The sequence below is a fragment of the Pleurodeles waltl genome, chromosome 4_1 (genome assembly GCF_031143425.1).
Source record: "Pleurodeles waltl isolate 20211129_DDA chromosome 4_1, aPleWal1.hap1.20221129, whole genome shotgun sequence".
NCBI lineage: Eukaryota > Metazoa > Chordata > Amphibia > Caudata > Salamandridae > Pleurodeles > Pleurodeles waltl.
The window spans coordinates 675,666,943-675,693,408 of NC_090442.1; the positions used below are offsets into that span (position 1 = coordinate 675,666,943).

The window sequence follows — 26,466 nt, forward strand, 5'->3', positions numbered from 1 at the left end:
AATGTAATTTATGGTGTGACCAGGAGTGAGGTGGTCACCCTAAGCATGAAATAGGAACATCAAAAAGTCATTATTTACATAATGCACGTGTTTTAATTATAACAAAGCTGCAAATCATTGTAACCTCTTTTTAATTCCCTGGCCGCTGGGAATATGCTAATTTGCAAATTTAGGCCTGATGCCGGGAACCTAAACCACTGAAATCTATGCCCAAAAGTCATTGTTTCTTTTTACAAGTGGAGAGTTGGGATCCAATAATCTTATTACCTTATATTATAGCTGCCTGTGTTGCAGGGATGATTGTTTTTGTGCAGGAAGGGGCACATTTCTGCAAAAAAAAATCCCAAGAGGAGTTTTCCTCTTTCTATGTGTGCAGCAAAATGCAGCACACATGGAATGAGGAAAAAATGCAGAGAAATAAAGATATTTCTTCCGGCTGCGTCACTTCTATGCCACCCTGGGGGGGGTGGGGGTTGGAAATCATAAGGTTTTGACGCATTCCCAGATTTACAAAACCTTGTAAATCTGGAAATGCATCAAAACCATGGGTGTTGTGTGGGAATACCCAAGCAACACCCATGAAAACGCCTCCCCGATGCAAAGAACGGCAACGTAGTGACTTGCACTGCATTGCCTTACTCCATATCTACAAATGCCTTTGTGTGGCCTTATAGCTATTGGTCAGCACCCTACGCCGCCAATGCATCTGAAAAAGTGATGCATCGGCAGCGCAGGCCACTTGTAAATTGGGCCCTAGTTTGGACTCTGTGCACAACAAAAATGAATGGTCTCTCCCAACAAGGAAAGACAACGTGCCTATTCTTTCCAATACTGATGCTGTGTTTAGAGATGTGCATGCCTGCCAACGCAGAAGTGAACCAACTCAAGACCGTGGGGTGGTAATGGCCAGATTCCACACTTGTTGCCTACTTGCCACAGGACAAAGTACTGCACCAAACTGAAGACCACATACTTTTTTTAAATAAATCTCTTGAAACATCACGTGTAATGCAATATATTTCATCCAATTAGCTTTACATTGAACCGTTATAAATGGAGCCAACTATGTACTGCATTTCGACCCAAAATTAACTTTGTCAAATTAAATGACATTTCCATTGAAGAGTTTAGAGCTGGGAATGTTTCACTGGTCTCCAAGAACCGGACCTCAACACATTTTTGACTGGCGAAGCTTAATGTCCTTATTGGTAAGTTAAAGCAGTGCTTGCTACAAATAACTTTTACCATTACATTATCAAAACAAGATTCAGGAGGTGATAATGTATTACAAAACGGTCTGTGCTTATTTGTTGTGTGGTATTGTTTTGTGTTGGTTAAGTATTCTGTTTCTTAAGCTGCTGAATGTTTGTGCTGTATGGTTGAAATATAATTTTGTTGGGCTCCACTACAATTATGTTGTGTTTAGTTTTGATTGATTGTTGTGATCTGCTGTGCATATCTGAATTGTGTTATAATTGTGTATGCTATTGTATTGGTATTATTCGGTTGTGAATTGCATGTCAACAAATGCTTCTCATTCCCAGCCACAAGCAGTCCATTCCCTGAAAGTTGCAAGGACATTCAATTATTTACCACTGTCTATAGTGGTAAAATAGCACTGCTTCAGCTCTTCAACTACTTAAGACACCAGTTAGTTTAAAATGGTGGCAGATATTGTGTGTTTGCTTGTTGCCCTAAGTACTCATTTTATGTGAGATATGCCTCCGAGTCATATACTTTATACATTGTATGGACTTTCCAAGAGGAAAGAGAGACTAGCCCTACACTACATACCCAGATGAACCTGAAGAGACCATTAGGACAACATTCGATATAAACAATGTATTTTATTATTGTCAATAACAGTAATAAAAACTTCAAAGACATGCATTACCTATTAAATATCTGACATTACTGTAGTCCAAGAACACAGGATCGAACTGTGATAGCGGATGTAAGACACAATATGGATGATTTAATTGCATGTCACTGTCAAAGGGTGCCTGGTTTCAAATAAGTGTGCTTATTATGATTATAAATTAATAGAGCTAAATTTTGATATATTGGCTTTAATTCACTTTTCAGTCTTGCACCACTGTAATTGTTTTACCCTGATGTGTGTTACGATATTTGTATTTGTTAAAGAACAATATTTCACATACTACTTGCATTTATCGTCCACCCGGAACTTACACCTGCCTGGGTGCCACACAGTCCTCGCTTTAAATGGCCACTTTAAGCCGATTTTTAAAAAAATATACAGAAACTTTCTGGTCACTGGATGCATCACAGGTTTTAATGCAATTTTCATCCACAGTTGCATGTTATTCCCTTTGCAGAATTAACCCATGCAGCTTAGAGTGCTGACATACCACAGCATCTTTTATAGTCACTACCCACATCAGAAAAAAATCCGGGGATGATTAACATGCAGCGTTTTATTCTAACTGCTAGAAGGATTTCTTACAATACATCATCCCTTCTTCTCCAAACATCATTTAAGAATTGTTTGCAGCACTCCACATGGAGAAATCACGTTCTTCACACTGGGTATTAATTACATATTTTTAGTGATGCCCATGGAGATAGAGTGGTAGGGTGACTACTTGTTTCACTGTGAAATTAACACGGTAGGTGATAGCTCCCCACTGCCCCTGTGCTGCTATGACCATCACTGCCCTGTCCAGGGCCTGCTTGCTTGTATTTACTCTTTTGCTCTCAGTTGCTGTAAGGCTGTTGAAATCACACACTAACATTTATGATGAGAAACCCTTTCCAGAGTTCCGATTGAGGCTCCTTACAAGCCTCACACAGGACTCTATTTCTCAAATCACCTTGCTTTGAAGACCCTCTAGGGGTGGTAAGGGTACATCCTGGCATGTGACATGCATGCATCCAGGCACACTCTCGCACTCACGCCCGCTCACACTCAGCTGAATCGGTCTCCCGAAGGAGGGAAATGCAAAGAGAGAGGGGTCGACAAAAAGGATAAACTGAAGAGAAAGAGAAAATTTTAAATGAACAGGTGACCATAAAAACAAAACAAAGTGCATGAGTGGCAATAGAAAAGGAACCCGAGTATAAGGAGTGGGTTTGAAGGAAGAATGAGGTAGATTTAAATGAAAAGTGTGTGCAAATGCTCTGTTCTTTAATGATTGTAATCCTCCTATAACTGTATTCTACAAACAACAACAGTTTGAACATGTAAGTTTGCCAAACAATGTAAAATTATTTCAAACCACTAAAATCAGCTCGAGGGAATAAATAATTTTGCAAGTCCGAATTATTATTCAGTTAATGTATTCTAAACTTCCTCAACTTTACTCACTTCCTCAGTTTTCTTATAATATAGACCCACTCAGTGTCTTCCTGATTCGCTTTAAGATGCGTAGCCGAAAGCAGGAACACACAGCCAAAGAACCAGGCGATGCTAAAGATATGGGCTTGAACACAAACCGGCAGTAAAAAAGAAATCCATGCCTGTGTATATCCATAAGAATGTGATAAAGCCAGCACTGCCAGTGTGCAAAGATGTGGCAATACAGGGCACCAAGAGGAAAGCCAGGCTTAAATGTGGTTGGATTGCCCTGTAAATTACTGCTGCCTGCATAAGACTGCCTTTGGCTGCTTGGCCCTGATCGTGGCCTATACCTACCTACAACACACTGGACAACATCTGAACTGCCCTAAACCTACCCCAGTTGAGAAAGAAACTGAGGCTCTCTTCAAAGAGCATCACATAGAAACACCATATTAATAACCCTTCTACCTCCAGAACATTATCAGCTACTCTCCTTCAACCAGTACAGCGCTCTGCTGCTCCTGTCTCGGTTCACGCTACACAAATATAAAGAAAAAGACATATCTACATCTGGCACAAGTTAAGATCTGTTTTGCTTTTCTGGAACTATAAACTCAGGAACTACAAATGACAATCCTTTTTTCCTAACTAAATTTTTGTCTAGGTGGCTGATAGCAGCGAAGGGTGTCCCACAAGCAGGCAGGTTTTATATATTTCAAAACAAGACTATAGCTTATCACTGTACCGCTGCAAATATTTTTGAGTTATTTCCGGTTAGTTTTTCCAGGGAGCACTACCAAGAATGATAAGGGACCAGAGACGTTTTAAGGAGTAGGCAAAGTGGGCAACTGCCCAAAGCCCCCGCTTTCCAAGGCTCACACCCCAGGGAAAATGAACACCTCCTCTAGCACTCTAGTGTGTGTTTCTGTCTTAACCTTGAACATACAATTCAATATTGTTAGGCAACCTGGCGCTTAAATAATAAAAGTAATAAAAATTCAAAGTTGTTCCTAACAGTGGGCCCCAAAATCCTTAAGAAGACACTGCATGGGACTCACTTGTATTCCATATCTAGAATTCCCCAATGCTCTTCCAGCCACGTGAACTTGCTTTGGTCTTCTCTGGGTTCATTGCAGCTTACTGTCGCCTAATGTTGAATACACCAGCTTCCAAGTTAATCGCCAGCTTCCCTATCTGATATCATGCCCCATTTGAAGTGACCTTCAAATTATATCTTCCTAACTCAGACTATGGGCTAACCACCTGGTGTAGGCATCCACATGTAAGAAAGGTCTGAATTCTAACAGGACATATTTGACCTTTCTCCTCCTAAGCTCAATAGAATGAGTGTCATGAGGTTTGGCTATAATAAAAGCTAGAAATCAAGCTCTACGATAGCACTGATGTTGCACTGCATAATGATCCTTAATGTTATGTTATCAGTGAATCACAAACCTTGCAAGGTTCGCTAATCACAAGAGACATTCTGGGCTTTACTTTTACCAGCAAATTGATGTAAGTTTGAAAGCACAGACTAAAGGGTGGCAAGAAGACAGTAATAGAAATAGTCTGAAGTCTCTAGAGGCGAGTAATCTCTTTTCTTTTATGGCTACATAATTCTTTTCATTGGCCACAATGGATTTTAGACCCATGAGAGAGTACCACCCTAGGAGCATCTTACCACGGTATCAAGGTCAAAGTACAGATCTATACATGTATCATGACTAACATTGATGCCAAAATATTTACATGGCATATTTAATAACGTTAATTGTACACGTCCCCTGCTGATTTTTCAGGGGTACATATCATGGTAATGATATGCGTGTAGGTTAATATTTATGGGGTCAATAATGCAGAGTCCCCAGGTATGTCATAGTAGACGCAACTATTTTTTATCAATTATCCTCTTTAACAAAATACAACCAAATGTGACAGGAGGAAGGCCAATGTAAACTAACACCAAGAAAGTGAATAAAAACAAGCAAGAAACCACAAACTAAAGTTCATACAAAAAGGGATAGTTTAGACACCTTTCAACTCTATAAATTTCGTAGTCTAAAGAAATCATAGCACAGTATGCAATCGTAGTATAAAATTAATTGTTAGTTGAATAAATGATAGCAAGACGGTCAATTGTTATTTTCTTCCTGAATGCCTCCTTTTAAATATTTAAATAGTGCTGCAACACTTCTTTTCATTCATGTCTTTTAAAAAAAACGCTCCAAATTGGGCTAGTTTGACATTTTATTTATGAAAAATGTAAGGTGTGCGATCACAATCATCTAAGGGTTCTTATTAAATTGGAATAGTTACTTCACCCATATTTGTTGCACTTCTATTAGTGCTATATTGCTTACATATTGCTACTGAATCATATTAGTGACTTACATATAGTTCGTTGGCTACTATTAAAGTGAAACTATTGATATCCCGGTTACTTGAGTCAGCTATGTCCTAGTGATTTTCTACTCAACGGTATATAGTACATACATTAATTCAAATTCCTCCCTTTGATATTCCTAACAAGATTAGTGGGCTATCTCCTAGGACTAATGGTATGTTTTGTACTCTTATTTAATATAGCCTTAGAACCCGCCGTAGCGGGTTCTACCGGCTATTAAAGGCCCGCTCCCCACATTAAATGCCCGAGCCGAAGGCGAGGGCATTTAACAAGGGAGAGGGACTTTAATAGCCGGTAGAGCCCGCTACGGCGGGTTCTAAGGCTATTAGAACATTCTGCCACTCAGGCAGAAAAAAAAATGTTCACGGAGCCCGAGGGGATTAAAATCCCCTCGGGCTCCGTGAGGCTTTGTTCACAGCTGTTGCTGTGAACAAAGCGAACATTAGAATGTTGGCGCTGCGGGCTTTTACCGGCCTGTAAAAGCCCGCAGCACTCCATTGTTTTCAATGGAGCTACCAACATTCCAATGTTCTAATATATATTGCTGTCCCCAATTTTGTGTCCTAGGACAATTCCCCGCAAAGTCACACATTTCCTCAGTTATAAAATGTATAAGGACCTCCAAGCGCAACAGTGAATTTCAAACATTAGGGAAATACTAGACATAAAATATTACGTAAAATTAGATAAATAGAATATTCCACCCATGGCACATGTGAATTGATAGTAGGTAACATCATTGGTAATATGCCACATCTGCTTACCTTCTTTCTGGCTGCCTGCAGCACTTTGTTGTTGTAGCAAACTCTGACTGTACAATGTGGGCAGTGCCGCCGCCGCGTACTGCTGAATTCCTGAGTATGCCTGGGTGAGGGCATCCATTGTGCCAGTGGAGCCATTCGTTAAACCGGTGGCGCCAAGTCCCCCGTTGAGTGCCGCCATACCTGAGAGCATTTGAGCAACTTTACAAAAAACCCAACAATAGAGAAAAGAAATTGCACTTATTCGTTAGTGCTTTCCAAAATAAGTTGGCAGTATTTTTTTTGTTTTTTGTTTTTTACACCGACAATGACTGCAGTGCATGCAAATTCTGCACTCCACCAGACTGAAATTGGAACACGAAGCACACAGGTTCATCACATTAAAGCACAACGGCGTACAACGATATCTGACCACATGCACAAACTGTGGCAAAGGCCAAGTCTTCTGTGGGTTCTAAGTCCCTAATCTTTTGCCTACATTTTAACCAAAGACATCAGGGACTAGACAACACAAACTTGCATTAAACATCGTAAAAGATGTCAGAGACTACAAGGTATGAAAACTACAAGATACATCTTTGACCACTCCTAGGAGAACAGAACACACCCTAGAAATATACAGTAAACTTATATTCTGCCTAGATCTAGTTCATCTTGAGGGAGAAAGTCCCTGTTGATGAGAAAAGTCTATAATGGATAGCCACCATAATACAAATATATTCCAGATCACAAATGCACATACACAATGAACAAGCTAAATGCAGCCAAAACCTCAGGCAGTAATGAAATGTAACACATATGCCAAATACAGTCAATTACGAAATGAGGCTACACACTTTACAGTGAGTACTGAATGCAAGATACTATCTCACACACTAACTGGAATGTGTTCCACAAAAGGCACAAAATGTATAAATAGCATAAGAACTGATAATTATGGCCGACGTGTAGGACCATTTTGTTAATAAGTGATGTTAAACAACACCATAAACAACTGAAATGATCTGAATAAACACAACTATGAAAACTGCCAACAGAAAAAAACTTAAATAAGATGGACTATTTGTAAAAGGCTACACAAGCAGTTCCAAATTTCTACTTCTTGAGTGATGGACAAAATCTGTGCCACAAAAATACCAGAACCACTGAAAAGAACAAACACCGGAGACAAGGAAGGTACACATTATCGGTTACGATAAGGTGATATGACCAATTTCGTAAGATGGTTTCTGAGAGGTTGTAGCACGAGCCCATTGTGGTGGATCGCCATTTGTATTTCCAATGCCAGACATAGTCTGTGAAAGCACTAACGATGATCAATGACAAGTATATAACAGGGAAATTCAGTGCCTTCTCTGTATGCAATTTTATAACTTTGTTTCAACATCTGAAATATGTGGTGCTCATTCTGAATCTAAAAGAAGGCCTAATGCTCAGCAGCCCACGCCCCAAACAAGGCTGGAAAATGTTGTGCATAGATGATATTTCTTTTCCTATTTTAATGCATCTACAACACCATCAGTGTACGTAAATGATCAGCTTTTTACAGAAATTGGGTCTCAACAGTGTTGTTTTATCTAAAATTCTGAGTATTTTACACATTATGCTTTATGTTTTAGAATGACAGAAATACCATTCTGCCTTGAAAGACAATCTGGGTATTTTACTATGTTTATCTCAAAACATGCCACATATAAACTTACTTTGTCATGCAACGTAAATGCCTTCAATTCTTATTTCTAAGATACACAAATGGACATCTACCATAAATTAAATGTTTACATATCTGAAAATTAAAGGAAGGGTTTACCAGGTATTATGAGCCTATATTGTGTTAAGGGTTGTTTATGAATTAATATCAACAGTTCAAAGAGCATGAGGTTTGTAAATGTAACTAAAAACAACAAGATGCATTTTTTGTACTTGGTAATGTCTATGTAGCATGTAAAACTGTGTTTCTAAACTTCCAGTTGTTTGAAATCCATTGTTTATGGTATTAACATAATTCCCATTAATTGCAAAAATAATCATCATTATGATACCATTTTTTATGAATTAAGGGTTTTGGATGTACTTGCACAATAACAATTGCCAAGCTGGCATTAGTGCCCTGGACTCTTTATATCTATGATGTCAATACGTTAATGTGACTTAATTTCATCATTTGAAATATGTCATCTGAAAGAAATCAACAACACAGATGGATGAATATAGGGCGTATGTACTGGGGATAATTAAGGATTATATTTTAATGTAGGTAAACGCTGCAAACAAAAGGAAGCCAGTACTCACTAGATAGATGGCCTTGTAGATGATAAAAGTTTACAATTTAAATCCTGCTATGAACAAAGCCAAAACATATTCAAGATGTGCCAGACCTTTAAGAATAGACTCTGTCCGTCTCAAAGTTGTTTGGATGTTCTTTGTTTATTTTTTTATGTTAAGGTTTAGTGGACTGGTTTAGGGTGTGGCGAAGAACTTTCTGTCCACCATCCTGCCTTTACTCTGCCTGTCAAATTTAGACTTCACTGCCAGCTCTGCTGTGAACTGCACGGGTCTGCATGAACTGCTGTCATGATGGTTCATACAAAGCCTTGTAAAGGTTTAGTCTGCATCCGTCATTGGTGGAAAATGCTTACACTAAACTTTTAAATTTTTTAATTTTTCAAAACCAACCCCCAAAACAGGAATAAATTTATGAAAAAGTAAAAATGAATGGCCCCAACACAAGGAGAGTTTTCTTCCATATTTTGTGTGTGTGTGTCTTTTTTAGGTTTACTGTCCCTCACTGCTAGTATATTCCAGGTGGTGACGGAAAGTTAAAAAAAAAAAAGCCATTTGACTGGCCACTCTAAATTGAACGGAAGGTTGTATTGCTGACCTCTTATGGCCCGTATTCTCTCGGGCTATCAGAGGAAGGTGTATGCCAGTAGTCTGCCAGACTTAAGATTGGGCAATGGGACCAAGAGATTGGTGGACAGGGTACTCTGTCAGTGTTGTGACAGAGTACTCTGTTTGCCAAACTCTAACTCGGGCCCTAAGTCCTAAACAGCATCAAACATAATGCAGACGTTATCGCTCTACCCCCCAATTTTACTAGTACCTAGTGTTCTTTGTTGTCACCATAAAGCCAAATGATAGAGTAATTGTTAAAACCATCTGGATTGACAGAACTGGTTAGAATGACCCCTGGTCATCTTTGCTATGTGAAACATATGACATTGGGACATTTTGTGAACAGGTAAGAGGGATACACAGATAAGCATAGAGTAAGATTGTATCATGTAGTAAAAGCATATAAGAATGTTATTGGTGCAAAATGTAGCGGAACTCTATTTAACTGTGATGCGTGAAGGTAACGTACACTTAGATGTACACTAACAAATTGTGACTTGCTTAAAGTGTACCTTGTAACATACATTCAAACTTTAGGAATACTTGATTGGTGCAAGGTACAGCCCCATGTCGTCTAGTTTTGAGGTTTGCCAGTCAGCATGGAAGGAGAAGGCAACTGGGGTATCCCTTTACAGTGGCAAATTAATGGTTCTGTGGTAATAATTGAGAAGCGATCCACCACAGTAAAAAAATACTCACTGTTTACGGTACCTGCTAGTGCATTAATATTGTTCAATCCAACGGTAGCCCCAGCCAATCCCTGTAGAGTTCCCAGTGAGGTCAAGGAATTCATTGCCGCCCCAGCATTGGAGTTTGCAGATGATCCAGGTACTATGCATTGAGGAGTAAACAGAAAAGCAAAGTTAATAAAATGAGTGAGGAGATTCACTTGGAGTGAGCAGATAATCTGTTGATCATATTGCAAATGAGTGCAATCATTATCTAAGTGACCACAAACCAGCTTCATAATAAAAAAAAGACGATGTAAAAAATCATGACTTTTAACAATGTATCTAAATATACAACAATTTCAGCCCAATATAGATGCATACTATTTAAGGTTAAATATTGTAATCACTTGCCACTGCCCATTGGGTTGCAAGGGGTGATTAAGCAGGCTAACCATGTCTGAACGGGATGATCAGGTTTTGATTTATGGCACATCATGTTATTGTGCCAAAGCATGCCCACTGATGAACTTACAACTCTTGCTTCAGTACTTGCCCAACCACATTAAATCAGAGGGATGCCATTCAAGAGAGAATGCCACAGAGACACCATAGTCGTTCTTAAAAGTGCCTTTTGGCAATACACTTTAAACTGGTCTGCCCACTTGATATTTTTCCAGGCCACCTATTCTACTTTACAATATGAACTTGTGCCATTTGTGGGTACCAGGACATGGACAATGTGACACTAGAATGCGGGTTTTCACCTGAATCTAGACACTAGTCTCTTTAAGGACAAACCTCCATTACCTGGGCTTTTATAAATAAACCTGGCTTTTTTATTGCCACAGCAACTATGGTTTTATCCTGTCTTAATCCCATTCTCTGTTTTTTGTCTGATGGTCACTAGTTCTAATTGGTGCTTAAAATGTACTGTGTTGCAAACTGTTTTTTAATTTATTTTTCTTTAATTTCAATTGATTCTTGCAATGAATTGTGCCATAAAGTGTATTTGTTTTTCTTTAAGAGCCTGCACTGTGCTGTAGCCTTTCCGTATAAGTGAATGAAGATTATTTGCAGCAATGAATAACCACCTTGATTTCAAACCTCTTGTCTCTGGGTGTCAGGCCCCTAACTAAAGACCGAAAAACATACATTAATTAAGTGGTGAAGGGGCTGAGCAAGCAACGCATCTTTTGTGCTCTCAGAAGAGAAATGCATTGGGCAATTCAAGGCAAGTGTTCACAATCCAAGCCCACCTCTCGGAGGGCTTTAAAGATTTTATTGTGGACCTGCAACGAAATGTGGCCTCCTTCCATAACGTTGGTCTTGGGAAACGATTAGGTCAAAAAGAGATATATGGAAAATTGAGGTGACAGAAAAAGAGAAATTCTTGAATAGTCTGTGACGGGCGACCCCTTTGAAAGAAGCAGAAATGGTAAGGAAGAGAACTGAGCTTCTTGAAGCACGTGGAGAGGAAGAGGTGTAATCAGAGGTAGTGTATAGAGACTATAAATAGGAAGAGTGTGGAAGTGAGAACAAAAGACATGGGGAATGTAAGGAGAAAAGAAAGAAGAAGGGATTGTGAAAAGGGAGGAAGAGATCCCATTTTAAATGGTGGTTGAAGGTGTGTGTATGCCAATCGTGCCAGCTGACAGTCTGTCTCCAGGTAACCAGTTGTGGGAAATGTGTACCAGTGAAGTATGATATGAAGGCACATCCAGAGAAGTAAGCAAGGACGTCCCTGGGGGCCATGAACATACCATGCTACCAACAGAACTCAATTTAGAGACTGATGGAGATCCACAAAGCTTCTGATGGAAAATAACCAAAGTAGAAAACACGAAGGAAGTGCCCGCACTGATGGAACATGTGAATATTCCCAGCTTGTTTATAATGTATGCATTTATGTAAAGAAGATGCATTGTAATCGGTTACCCTACAGCATACGCCAGGTCTTATGTCAAATTAGACCATCACCCATTGCACTTATATGTAACTGGGAAAAATAGCAAAAAACGGGTCAGGGCCACTCTCTGATGTGTATCTCTAAAGTGCCTCTGTGATCCTTCTGACGCTTAAGCTATAGTTTTGAAATGTGCGTATAGCGTTTACCGTTTAATAAAAATACGTGGTATAAGTTGCCCTTTTTATACAGAGAATGTTTTTGAGAGCAGAATGGTATTTTATCTCTAAACTAAACTCTGCCTCTTCCTATAATTCTCATCTGATAAGACTCTTTTCTACTCCGGCTCACAGGTTATCTTTGGAAGAGAATCCCAAATACCAAAAAAAGGGTGAGAGAGAGAGAAATAGAAAATGGCACCACCAGGAACTGGAAATATGAGAAAGTGAAGCTAGTGCTTGTGGGATTTTTTTTTCTCAAAAGGAAAAAATGCACAAAGGGCTGAAAATATATGCAACACATTCGACCGTACACACGTGTACACTGTATTTTTTCTCTCTCCCCCACTGCTCCCCATTTCCTAGAGAAGGCATAGGGAAGATATGAAAGTAAAAATAAAAGAGAGAAACTAGTGGAATCTATTCATGTTTAATACAACAATAGAACTATATTGGAACAAACGAGTGTTTTTCAGGCAAGGAGACATAGTAGTGCCCCGAAGGAGACAATGCATCATGTAACAGACAAGTGAGGTAGACCCTTCTCAGTTGGGAAGTGGTGCAATCCCTGGGGAAGAATAGAGGAGAGGGTGTGAAGCTATGGTAGAAGCATTTATTTAACGCTAATGCCCATGTGGACCATGGCATGGAGGATAAGTGAGGATAGTGAAAAAAAGGGCCGGGTGTAAACTCTCAGTGCCCCCTCACACATTACCCTTTGTGGAGAAGTCTGACAGAAGGTTAACAATTGCTTACTGAGCACTAGGAGCTTCTATATTGTTTTCAACTTCTTCTAGAGTGAATGGTATGTCTGAAGAAAAATCTTTTAAACTCTCAAGTAGGCACTTGACGAAAACCTGACGAAAACATGTGCTAACCTCTAGACACTCTGACAAAATGGAGCCTTTGGTTGTGTTAACTTAGAATAAAACGTCTGCACTTTGAGTTTGCTTTTTATTTCATCTGTGGAGTTATCATTTCTCTAGCAAACAAGTCTAAGGCCGTGAATGATTGAGATGTTGTGTTCCTTTGTATTCTGGTGGCCCTCTAAATTGAAACAACCCTTCTTCAGCACTAAATTGAATGCAAGGGGAGTAAATGGAAAATCTTCCAGCCTTTGCTGCCATTCACATCAAGCACCTGACATCTCTCACCCATGTCGGCAAATCCTTTCAGTCCCTGCTGCTGCTTGGTTTAATCACAAAGGAAGTGAGACCCGTGCCTTACACTTGATGTAAGGTAATGTTTTCAGTTTTATCCATCACAAACATCTAATGGATAACTGCAGATTGTATGCATGGACTTTTCTCTAGTATCAGACCTGCCAACATGCACCGTCCGACAGTGTGTCACACAATATCCTCTCTGCTACTGCTAAAACGATCTTCACACAGTGGGAGATAATATGAGCTGGAAACCCCTGTTCAGTGTGGGCTTCGAGCTCATGTTTGAGCTGGGCACTGCTTATGACCACGGTGGTCTTCACAAACTCCCATGATTTTAGCAGCAGCCTTTTTTTTTTAAAGAGGGGGGGGCGAGGTCTGTTCTTGGCACAAAGCCATGATCCCACTCCCTCATGCCTCATTCATAAAAGCAATAGGCTTATGATTCCACCCCTACACGGACCCCGCCCCTAAAGCTCCCACCTCCTCTCACGCTGTGATGTTTATCTGAAAGTTGGCAGGCCTGCTGTATAAATAAAAATAGCAATGCTGAAACACAACAGTGATCAGGGGATGCTGACAGTAGTACTTGATGAGCATTCAGTCGCAAAAGCAATAGCTTCCTGTTGACCTTAGATCTGCAATTCCTTATTTAAAGTCAGACCTAGCCCACAGAAGCTTGTCTTAAAATGTTCAAAACTGCAAGTCAATCACCTTCTCTTTGCGTCCTTTCTAATAATAAACACAAGAAAAGTTGTGCAAAGGATTGGGTGCTAGGCACCACTAAGTTATGATTTCATTAATACTTCAGAAAAGCACATTTGGTTATAATCTGCTATGCTTGTGATGCATTCTGTGCACACTCCCATTGTTCCCTGCTCTGCTCAGCCAGTGTGTGATGTTGTGGAATGTTGGTGAGTGACTGGAGGAACGGGACAGTTAGAGTGGACTGAGCATAGAAGAGAATGCTCCTGGTTAGGTTGCCTTAAGTGACTTGTAACTTAACCTGTAACCTTTTTAAATAAATCTACAACCTCTATCCTACGTGAACTGGTTACCTGACTCCTACTTACCAAGAAGTAATCTTTGATTACAACACATTCTAAAGCACAAACTTCACTGGTTAACAGGCTGGGTATGCCAAACTAACCTAATAGTCTACAACAGTGCACAGGGGTGAAGAATAAGTAATGCTTTCACCAGAAGTGATGCAGTGCAACATCAGAACATGTTGCAAAGCTCTCCACTTCTTCATGGTTTTTACTGATGTACATTTGGAAGACGTCAGCTCCCTGTGCAATCAATGTTTTGGGCATTGCTATACCCCAGAGAACCGCTTTAGAACATTATGGGAGGTATAAACGTCCTGCATCCTCGAAGCGCAGGTAGTCATTTTCTAACTGAAATAGGCTGGTGACTACCATCAAAAACAGAGGCCTGATGTTTGGAGTTCTCTCAGGTATTTCTATCAGTGGTCTAGCTGTCAATCATACACCAGGGGTAATGCCACTGGCACCCCAGGGGATGCTGAGCCTGTGCACCTCAATCAAGAGTAATGAACCCTGTGAACCCTGTAAATAGCAGTTAATCACCACCTCTAAACCATATTGAGACTAACTAATCTGTGAATAAAAGGCTTTCATCTTCCCTATGATACCAACACTGACTTTTCCCTCTCATTGAATGTGGTTTATAGGAGCAACGAACCTACAAAGTGTGTGCTTTTCTTTATGTCTTCAGCAAAAATGTTAAATGTAAATGGATTTTGGGGACTCAAAGTGGGACTCTTTCACCCTTTATGCATCTGTGCTACTGAATACTCAGGGTTCTCAAAAAATAGTCCTCAGGCCAAAACCACAGCAGGGAAATCAAACTCAGAGGCTTGCAATGGCTTCCTTCATCCTAGTGGATTATATGTGAATTGAAGCTGGAAGTTTGAGGAAATACCATGTAGCCTTTCAGAAACAATCATTCAGGTTAAGTGATTGTGTGGCAATGGCTGCAAAAGATATTTCAAGCAACAGCACTGCTGGAACCCTGATAATCAATCTAGTATGCCCTAACATTCATGTTAGAGATCATTGATATATCATGTAAGTTCAGCTCCATTCCCAACATCAGCAGTCTGTAAATCAGGTCTTTTTTTAAGGCAATAATGCCTTGTATAAGGATAGAAGTGTTTGACTATTCAATTTTATGAAAACCACTCTCTATCTAGTTCATTAGATCCCACAGCAAATGCTGTATTCCTTTTATATATAAAACCCCCTACGAAGTACAAGTAGTTTTTAATACTTTTCGACAAAGTCAAGCCTGGATGCTGCTACAATTACTGAGGGCCTTCTCTGAACTCTCTCCATCGGACAAATAAAAGGGCATGATTCCCTGCAGACTGTTTTAGGTGATACCACCATGTTTATCAATAGAGGCCAGGTGAAGGCTGCACTTGTAGGATATTGCTTGTAATTGTGGTTTCCAACTGACCCCTATGGTCTGTACTCTCCATGCTGTTAAAGGTAGTTAGCCTTGTTATGATTAATAGTAAGTGTTCAAAATTGGACTGGCCATGCTTTTTTTTTTTTTTTTTTTATCTACATTCTTTGCACAGTATTGTGTTACTTCTTACCTTGAAAACCACATCAATGTGAGAGAGCCTTTGCGATTGGCCTTGATGGATGATCATACTGTTGACTAGAATGGACTAGAAACTTGAATTGTGGGGAACCCCACGGCCTTTACAACCAAAGAGGAGTATTTTGACTGTCTATTAATATTGTATGTGTTTGGTGATACAGAGTCCTGCAGTGGAAGCTGATCGGAAAAGACTGCTGTGGAAGCAGAAAGAGAGAGGATCAGATGGAGGGCAGTGTGTTTCCCTTACTGCATATCTAGAGTTGGACTCGGATTTGAGCCACAAAGTGATGGATTGCCTGGCCACCAGTGCAGATTTGGTAATTGTGGAAAGAGGCTAAAGAGTTGTCAAGATGTCTAACATCTAATGGCCTGCTGCATATTACTAATGCGGCCATACATTTAAAATTTTACTTTGTAAATTATTGGAAACATAGCCTGCTGTATCTAGCACCTAGAGGACTGAATTGTTGAACTCCTATTACATTAAGGCTGAAGGCCAAGAGGCTCAACACCAGGGGCCATGCAACATGCTTACAAGATGGGCTTTCAGAAGAGATCGGAGATGTTTCCTTTAGGATTTGGTATATTTGGTTTCGAACCACTTGGATGCCAATATCAAACAACTCTTCATATCCTCCATTCAACCATATACCAGCATAGTGCAGATTGCACTCATCTACCCGCCAGTGAGGCCTAGTGCTGAGTACATTAAGTAAGACCTTATATTATTATTTGCTCACTTCTCTGATATTTCTTTGGGTGGTTAAGTTGGGGCTTTTTCTCTTCTCTGACGGATTTTTCTTTGCACGGCCTGATTGCATGCATTAAAGAAAGTACACTTCCTAATCATAAATTCAGGGAAAAAAGGAATACAATATATAGGAAATGGAAAGGCAATAATAACGGCCATGTGTTTTATTTATGTCTTTATATTCCATCTTGTGGTGAGAGGACATTGTTTTTATTTTATGATGCAAAGTTTATGCGTTTTTTTTTTAATCAATACAGTATATAAGTTTCCATAGGCTAGGATGGTTTTCAACATATATTCTTCATGTGCATGTGTTCCTTTTTTTATCCACTATATTTTAATTGTTTTACTTATGCAAATGTAATGATTACTAGTTTTAGTCCTGATTCATTATTTACATATTTTTTCTTTCAATTGCTAATTATGAGATCAGAGGCAGGCAGCCTCATTCACAACCTACATATGAATGTGAGGCTCCAAGTACTGGGCATGTTGGATGGTCTTTAAATATTGTGGGCTCCACCCACCATAAGGGAATAACTGGTAAGAACGCAGAGCAGAAAGCTCTGTGTTTATATGTAAGCCATACTACCCCATATCCTGGAGAAAGGAGGTAAAGGATGTGTTTTGTGCTGGATAATTGCTCAAATTATTGTAATCATAATAATAATGATAATAATAACAACAACAACACTAATAATAACAATAATAATAACAGCATAAGCAAAGATCAGTTATTGGTACCTTAAGAATTTAGTTCAATAATGTCTTAGTGATGGAGCAATCTACTTGCCTTGATGCTATTGTGCAATATCTATTGGACGATCTGACAAATAATTTGCAAGTTTTTAATGGTATATGGCTGCAGGCCATTTAAATTCACGAATTTCCAATAAAATCAGAGTATCGATGGTTCTAGTTGAATTAAGGCCAATGGAACCTCGAATCTAACAATGGTGTTCCCTGCATGGAAATAGTAGACTTTACTTTATTCATCTGACGACATATTATTCAACTTAACATACAAGATTACGAAGTTTTGAAAAAATATCTTGTTTATTATACATATAAGAAACAAACAAGCTAGAGGTGTAGAGAAATTGCCAGATGGGCATTTAAACAATCGCAAAGCAGAGTTGTGTGAGTTGAAAGTTGATTATCTCATAAAACATAAAAAAATCTTTCCAAATGCCAACAGTTCTTGCAGGAAGCAATTTATAGTTATGGGAAAAGAAAAAACCCCAATGCTGTATGGCCCTTGATGTCCCCTCAAAATCACATTAGGCCTGGATGAAATGGTTTTATATTTTTACATAAAAATGAATAGAGTGTGTCCAAATTACCTGTAAACAATCCCGATCCTTGAGAATTACAATACCCTGCAATAGAAATAATCTTTACTGACACGTCATTGAAACAGCAGCATACTCCAAATACAGCTTTTGACAGGTTATACGGTTTGCAGGCGCTGGATCGGTGCCTCATATTGCTCTCTGAGCATGTTTTATTTTAAAGACTAGACTAAAGTGCCCCCAAGTGAGCCACTTTGGCTAGGATTATGGAATTTCTTAAAAATAGAAAGATAAATTGTCCCACACTGCCAGGTCTCCCTAATGGAGCAGACTCTTAATATGGGGCAGGTTAATGATAGGCCATGACAGAACACAAGGGAGGTACTGGGAACCCCTAATTTAATTCATGGCTAACATTCAAGCATTAAGGACTAAGAACGATGATCTGTCCATACCCGCCTTCACTTTTAAAGTGTAGTACATATTTAGGAGAGGACTGGAGAGGTGCAGTGTTCGTATTGTACTATGTATAGAGTGCTTACTACCTCTATGTGCGGTGCTAAGGCGCTTGCCTGCAGCAGCATGCTGCACCGTGTAGGATGCATGGTTGGAGGGGTGTTGTCTTTGGTTTTGATTCTGTGTGGGGAGACCATCGACGTGGGGTTATCATGTTATAGGACACAGTGCTTACGGCTAATAAGTCAGCAGGCTTTAAGCCCCTTGAGTTGATTTTTCATTCATTTAAAATATAACAGTAACCATCGTTTCAAACAACAAAGAGGAACTGCAGTCTCCCAACCACTGAACAACAAGCAGGAAGTGAAAAAGGGATGTGCTCGTGGGCACAGAGAGAGAAGACGGATCGACGCAGAGGCGAGGAAGGGAGAGCAAGGCGGAGAGCAAGAATAGAAAAAAACGTGAACCAGGAAAGGGAAGCTATTTTGGGAACACACTTCTCCCCAGCAGCCCCCTGCTCATTCCGCAAGGGTGCGGGGCACTTCTTTGTGCCTTTGCATTGATCTAGCCCAACGTTTGGGTACCCCCGCTCCGCTAGAGCCGCGCCACGCTGAAAAACTGCCAAATGAAAGGAGAATGCAGGAGGAGGCATCATTATAAGAAATAGGTCATTGCCAGGGACCTGATCTAAAAGCAGCGCGCAAGGAGAAGAATTCCTATTAAGTCAGAAATAAATGTCCTTTTGTGCATCACGCTGGATGAATAGAACGAAGAAGCGACGGCGGCTCGATTGAGGGATAAGCAAAATAACAGTTGAAGCTTACACTAAAATAAGCCTCGCCCGTACTATTGCTAGTGAAACTGATGTAAAAGGGGGAGGGAGCCTTCACTGAGCTCTGCCATTGGACTCTCTGGAGCAACCCCCAGTCTCTCAATCGTCCTCACTGTGTTAATGTCAATGTATTACGTTCTGTCATGAACGTGTACGCTAGACTAGTGCCTAGAGGTCTGCTACCTGCACATGCAGCACTAAAAAAAAAAAAAAGTACACCCCTCAATCCCCTCCCACTCTACTAAAAATCATAGTGTTGTCTCTCACAGGTCTACTGCTCTGCACAGCGGGTTCTGGCGCTTGGCAGCCACATGACCAGCGGGGCCCGGGCGCCTCCTGACTGCAGCACGGAAGGCTTTTCTAAGGAGGCAGAATAATTAAGCAGTGACAGAGGCATCATCATTATTAGATAATCACAACCCTGGGGCCTTACGAGCAGCCAGCCCTTGTAATCCCAGGGGCCTCATTATTTCACGATAACCACACCTCTTCCTTTTAATTTATTCTCCATAGGGGATATGTTTCCTTCCGCAGGGTGGGGTGGCATTGGGTTAGATGGGAAGGGGGGCAGAAAGAGAAGAAGGGGAAAGGGAGACTATTTTTACTGCTTCTGCTGTAATAAATGAATAAATAATCTGATTGTTTAGGATCTAACAGAGGTTTGGATGAGATATGTGCCTGAGATAAATGACACGAGTGTTGGTGCCAACCTAAGGGCTTCCTTAACTCTAGAACCACCAATAGTCTTGGTGAGTCACCACTGTTCACATGTAAAAAATCTTGAGAGCATGAATCCTGTCTAGGTGCCCTTCTCCCACCTAAAAGCCAAACTCAAGAAACAGCACTGTAACGTGGAGGAGAGGCATTCGCTGCCACCAGGTTGAATGCCAACCCTCATGCTGTGCACCATCGCCAGCTCAACAGGAAAAATGAAGTCAATAAATTCTAACTACCAATTCCACCCTCACATTTATGCAAGCATTTGGAGACATGAAGTTCAAACACAATCAATGTGAGAGCCTGACATGGGCTCCACTAGTCAAGGAGAAGTGAAGCAAGACCTAGGGGGTCATTTTGACCCCGGCGGGCGGTGGTCGCCGCCCGCCTGGAGGGAACCGCCATATGGCCGCTCCGCGGTCGAAAGACCGCGGAGGCCATTCTGGCTTTCCCGCTGGGCTGGCGGGCGACTGCCAGAAGGCCGCCCGCCAGCCCAGCGGGAAACCCCTCCCCACGAGGAAGCCGGCTCCGAATGGAGCCGGCGGAGTGGGCATGTGCGACGGGTGCAGTTTGCACCCGTCGCGTATTTCAGTGTCTGCTAGAGGGCTTTTTGGCACTCTTGCTGCACTATGAAAAGGATGAGGGTAGAAAATATTATCCTCCTGAAGGGTTCGGGAACAAAAATGCACTGTCTGATGTTGGAGGACACAGGAGATCAACATTATGAACCTTCAGAAAGAAAATGCCAAGGTTTCAATGTTCCCAGACCAAAGTATTTCGCCTACAGGAGAAATAAGGACCTTGTTATCGTTCTCGGGAGGACAACAAGCCATGCAGACCTTTTCCTAGAACATGGGGTTGCGAACATCAGCAGAGCTCCGGATGCCAGCATATCCGTCCTAAAGGGCTAGCATCGGCTCCCATTCCTTCTTGATTTAATTTAAATCGTGTTTATTCCCTGTCAATTCTAATGTACCTTATAATTATAGAACACAGCTATTTTAACCAGGGGCAATTTAAACTATTCTTTTCTCTTTTGTCAAAGCGGGAGTCGAAAACGCCGTCGCTTTGCTCAAGCTGCTTTTGTGCACATGAAAGCTAACCTTTCGAGCTTCCAGCTCCGAGATGCTTGGGAGCCTTTGTGGCAGTGCTGCAGGGAGCCTCTAATGGTATGCAGAGCCTGAGTCACAGATTCACAATTAAAAAAAACATAGGATGATTGTTTAGGGGGTGTTCTTGTTCATTCTTTCCGAAGAGATGCTACATTAAAAGTTGAAAACAAAGCATTTTTTAAAAAGCGGTATTCTGCCTTTGGAATTCGGTTTGCTCTGTTTTTAGGCTCTGCGACATTAAGCTAAAATGTACTGCATCTGGAAAATGCAAGCTGGACATTACAATGAAGACACGAGGAATAGTCTTAGCACTGCTGAGTGAGGTAAGTCACAGGGCTAGTTGTCTACTGGAGAGAGGTGGCTGTGAATCAATGGTCGGACAGAAATGGATGTGGATAAAGCTAGGTATAAAGGCAGAGACTATGATATGATGCTGAATTCACACGTTCTTCCTCTGATATCTTGTGATTGTTCTTGCAATTTATGTATGTGCATAAATATACACAAAAGAGAAATGCCAATGACAGCTGAAGCACTCTACCTACTACCAAGTCTCAAACCTTCCTCTTAGTTTAGATTTACGAATTTAAGAAACGGTCATACACAAAACAGTTTTGGCAACTTTATTTGCAGTAATCAGGAATTTAGCTGGGGCAAACGGTAGTCTAGATTTTTCTGCAACTGCTGGTGGGCTTTGGTGTTGAAGGCCATGGGATAGAAATGCTTACATTAGTCCTAACCACTGGGATTTGCCCGGATAACATTCCACCTGTCGCTTTTTAGCTGATATTAAGACCACCCGTATGCAAATCTGTCTGGTCATTGCCCCAAAATGAGTAGTCCAGCCTGAACTATTGGGTCATGGATGCCACTCCGAAAAGGAGCGCAAACAATCCAAGATCCATACAGGCCTTCATGACCCTTATCAGTGAGGTGACGCTGAACACCTATTGGACAGAATTTGGACCAGTGTCTGGATGCAAGGCTCCAGCTGAGAGAGGCTCGATGAGACATAAAGTGCTTTATGCAAATGCTTCTCGTCCTATATGTCAAGCTACGCAAGTACTACCCATCAATGCATGTTGATTTTCAGAAAAGTAAGTAATTCTCCGGTATTTAATTATGCTCTGCTCTCCATCTTTACTTTTGGATGGAAATCATGCTTAACATGTAGCCATCATAACACCACAGGGTAGAAGTGTGCATTATGTGGCGGGCGTGAAAAAGCAAAGTGCTGTTTCATAGTGCTGACACTTGCAATTCATGTAAGACTTCAACGTCCTTAAAGAAAACCGAAGGCAAAAGGAGTCTAACACAAAAGTAATGGAAGTGAACAAGGTATCTGGAAGAGGAATACATGTATTTAACATTCCCGAATGCCTGAATTTGCAGGCAGCTTGTAGGCCTATCTCTTAACTCTATTCTATAAGAAGCCGTTTCTCCATAAATTAGTATTTGCAGAGTGGAACTATGAACCCAAAGCAACTCCCAAAACACTGGCTCACAACACGGTGTGCATGAAACACCTATTTATGTTCATCAAGCCAAGCATGGCCGGATTATTCACCCTCTTGTCTGCTAGCCAAATCACATGTATTGTGGCCATAAAGGCTCTGGGCACAGACGGTAAAGCTGACAAAACATATATTACAGTTGAGTAAACAGTTTTATAAATCAGGATTTTGTCTTTTTCTCCCTGAAAACACAATTTCCAGATCAGAATCCTTTTCTACTAACAGAGGCTTTCTGCTCTTGAGTCGTCAACAAACCAAGTAATCCTGCAACACTGTTACAAGCACACTGAACATGACACATCACGGCAATTTGGAAAGTATTTACTTACCCAATGCTTCCCCCATGCCAAAGTCAAAACATGTTTATTGCTTTTCAGTTTACAAGTTAAAATATGCTTTCACTATTGTGAATGCTACCGTGGCCATCTAAGTCTTCTAGTCACCCAGAATATTCACCTACATAGGGCGATTTACAAACACAACATCCAAGAACCAACCCTACATCAGCCATATTTATAAGAATGAGGAGCGAAGCAGGAGGAAATTGAGCTCAATTTCTCCCAAGTTTCCTTTTTGCGGGTGGATAATGGGGCTTATGAGCAATTAGTTTAGGAAAGGGGTGAGAAAATGCAACGAGTCAGACACTTCTATAACCATCAAATGATGTACAACAACTGATGAAGCGTAGAGATTCTGGCTTTAAACTGAGTTACTGGTAATCCTTGCACATCACAGACTGGAAAATCTGCATCTTGTCCAAGGAAAGACACACAGCATGTATATGACATAAATCCTTCAAAATGTAAATCCGAATGGGTGTTGGTGTTTTCCTTTGTAAGCAACATTTTTGGGAGAATTGCTTTGTGCAAAATGTGATCGTTTTCACCTTGATCGTGCATAGAAGAGAGAATAAGAGCATCATTCCACACTAACTAAACAGTGTAAATTCTTGAAATCCATGAAAAAACGTCAACCTATTTTTTTTACAACATTAAGGCCCTTGTGTAAGGTGCAGACCCATTGATCTAACGTCTCCAATGAGATTTGTGGTCTGCAAGGTTTCCACTACAATTAAGAAGGAAGCATTGCAGAACCTTTAAAAAACATTCTTCACCAAATATCGAATGGAGACACATCTAGCCAGGCGATTAAAAGTGCCCGAAAAGTTATTAAAATATATTGATAATACTTCAAGCAGGGAAAACAACATGAAATTAGGATGCAGGCTTATTTCTGACTTTATGGTGAAAGCTACTCGATCAAAAATCCATAGGTGAAGTGTTGAACTGGCTCTGGAGAATTTGATCTGATACAATGTCTAGCATTATTGCAGTCCAGTGTTAACCATCTTTTATGCAAAGCAATCTGTGCAAGAAAGTATATTAACCTGGACTGTGCCCCTTTCAAGTGTGGTTCCTTCCATGTACTACAAAATATTGAGGGTATTGTTGAGGAATGATCTGTTGCCTTCCAAGCTAGGTTCGAAATATTTATTTATTCGAAAGAGTCATTCAGTATTTTGAAAATGGCAAGTGATATTGTTTCTCCCAAGGTCATTTCGGTTTTGGGGTGGATGTGGTAAACAATTGGTAATGCTATGTGGTTGAGAATTAGCCTTTTTTTCAAATTCCAAATTTGATTTTGCTGTGATAATGATGGTCTGTTGGCTCAAATGGTTTCTCACCACAGTTTCAAAATGCACTAGAGAACCATATAGAACCATATAGAATGTTAATGTATGTTTTGTATGAATTGCTTTTGTTCATTTAAATGCAATAGTTTTGAAGTAATAATGACTGACCTATGTAAGCTATCAATACCCTTCTGTCTTTCTTTGCAAAATATTTATTTGGGTTTTATATTATGAACAGCACATGCAGCAAAGGCAGATCACTCACGAAAGGAAAAATACACCGGACGAAAATATGGTGATACAGGGAGAACATCTACAACAGTACATATACATTTCACCAGGCTTAACTGAGAAGGAAACCGGTAGGAGATTGGTGGTGTAAACCAGGGGGTGCTGCATGTACCTCACCTCAGTGGCACTAATGGGGAATATGAACAAAAACCAGGGAGAGAAAGGGGTATGTGCAGGAGACGGCAATGGAAGACCATTAGTGTCAAAGAAAAGATATGGGGTGTTCGCTTAGGAGTCAGCAATCGACATAGCTGGACAGGGTCTGCAGGGCTGGGTGACCATGTTGGAGAGGAGGATGGAAGTAGAGGAAGGGGGCCTTCCCAGGAGTTCTTCCCACCTCATATCAGTACCATAATGTCTTTTGGCATCATATAGCCAGATATAATATAATATTAGTATTGTGCTTACATACTTGTATTTGTACGATAGCAATATGTTACAAATCGGAGCTCTACGTTATGGCAAACCACCCACTTCCACTAGTATTTATTTCTAGTTTATATTTTAAAGCCTCAAGAACTTGCAGCGGGTTTTCAATATTTTGAAAGAAGAGTCTTTCTCTTATCATTAGTTGTAATGCATGAAAATATCATTAATTTAGATTTAATAGAATGAGAACAGAATATTTTATTGAATATGCTGTAACATCTTCTCTTGCCAACATCTTGCCACAGCACGTTGCTATTTAAAATTTTAAATGTCGATTTCCTTGGTCTTTTGATCATTCACAGGTCATTTTAAAATAGAAACACTTTGAAAAATTGTACACTTCTCACCCGGGCTTGTCAGTGCTCCAAGTGCACTAGTCGTAGACGACAGAGGATTGGCAGTGGTGCTGGTGGCTGAGGTTTGGGCTGCAGCCGCTGCTGCAGCGAGGGTTGCCAAATTCTGCAATTGTAAAGCATTCATGCCTGCGTAGGAAACAAAAGAGAGCTTCAGAAAGAGTTTCATGAGCAAATTCCAGAGTGTCTTGAAATCTATTTTATTTCCGGTAATGTTTTTCAGGGCTACATTTGATGTTGGCATAGAGTTCCTTCTAGCCTCCAAAAAGCCAGGAAGCTTTTGGATCTACTCAAAGCAGCAATTAGAGCATCACTGAATTCCAATCAAATTGATAATTTTAAATTTGTTGGCAAGGAAAAAAGCAGTCAGCACTCCATCATAGTGGTTATGAAGTAAACCTTACTTCAAATATTAACACTACCTACCCGAAATGACAAACTGGTGCAGATAAGTTGTTACAGTGTATTAAAAAAAGGGATACTGAAATGTAACTGTTTATGGTTTCTGTGAGATATCTAGCATGAAGCGGTTTTTGGAGAAAATTATATTTTGACATGTTATCTTGACCAGTAAATGACTTTGTTAATGTGTGCTACTGAGATTTATTTATAAATTCAGTTTACAACCTCCAGTCTCTCTAGCATACTATCAAAATGTGCTTGAGTAACATAATGCTTTTGGAATTGTTTTTTTTCTGAGATCATTTACATACCTTATAGCACCTCAGAACGTTCGTCTCCGTAGAGAGTTTTTGCTCATTATCAATGACATGACATTATTGTTGCAAAATGTAGAGGATTTTGTTAGTGTACATGCTGATTTACATTTAATGAATTCCAAAATCAAGCTCCGCCTTTGTATTATATCTATTTTTCTATGGAGAATTATTATTTTCTACATTCACTGACAACACTATTCATAAAGACTGCATTTTTGCAGTCTTTTATGTAATCTCTTAATCCTAAAATAGGAAAATATTATTTCTTTAATGTAACAAACACTTGATTGGTAGACTAGTCACAGAGGAAACATCCACATGATATAAAATGAAAATGTCACTTACCCAGTGTACATCTGTTCGTGGCATCAGTCGCTGAGATTCACATGGTATGCATGAGCTCGCCATCTGGTGTTG

The 26,466-nt window shown here is 40.2% G+C and overlaps 1 protein-coding gene across 50 annotated transcripts in view; it reads right to left on the reverse strand.

Annotated features, from left to right (window-relative positions):
- Positions 1-26,466, reverse strand: part of CELF2 (CUGBP Elav-like family member 2) — a 986,198-nt gene that overhangs the window by 48,508 nt on the left and 911,224 nt on the right. For 19 of the 50 annotated variants that reach the window (XM_069229222.1, XM_069229218.1, XM_069229203.1 and 16 more), the window contains 4 exons: positions 25,325-25,459; positions 18,045-18,080; positions 10,061-10,192; positions 6,470-6,667 (listed from right to left, as the gene is read on the reverse strand). In XM_069229222.1, coding sequence (XP_069085323.1) covers positions 6,470-6,667; positions 10,061-10,192; positions 18,045-18,080; positions 25,325-25,459 — 501 coding nt within the window. The remainder of the gene's footprint in view (positions 1-6,469; positions 6,668-10,060; positions 10,193-18,044; positions 18,081-25,324; positions 25,460-26,466) is intronic. The other 31 variants (XM_069229249.1, XM_069229228.1, XM_069229220.1 and 28 more) reach the window with 5 other exon arrangements.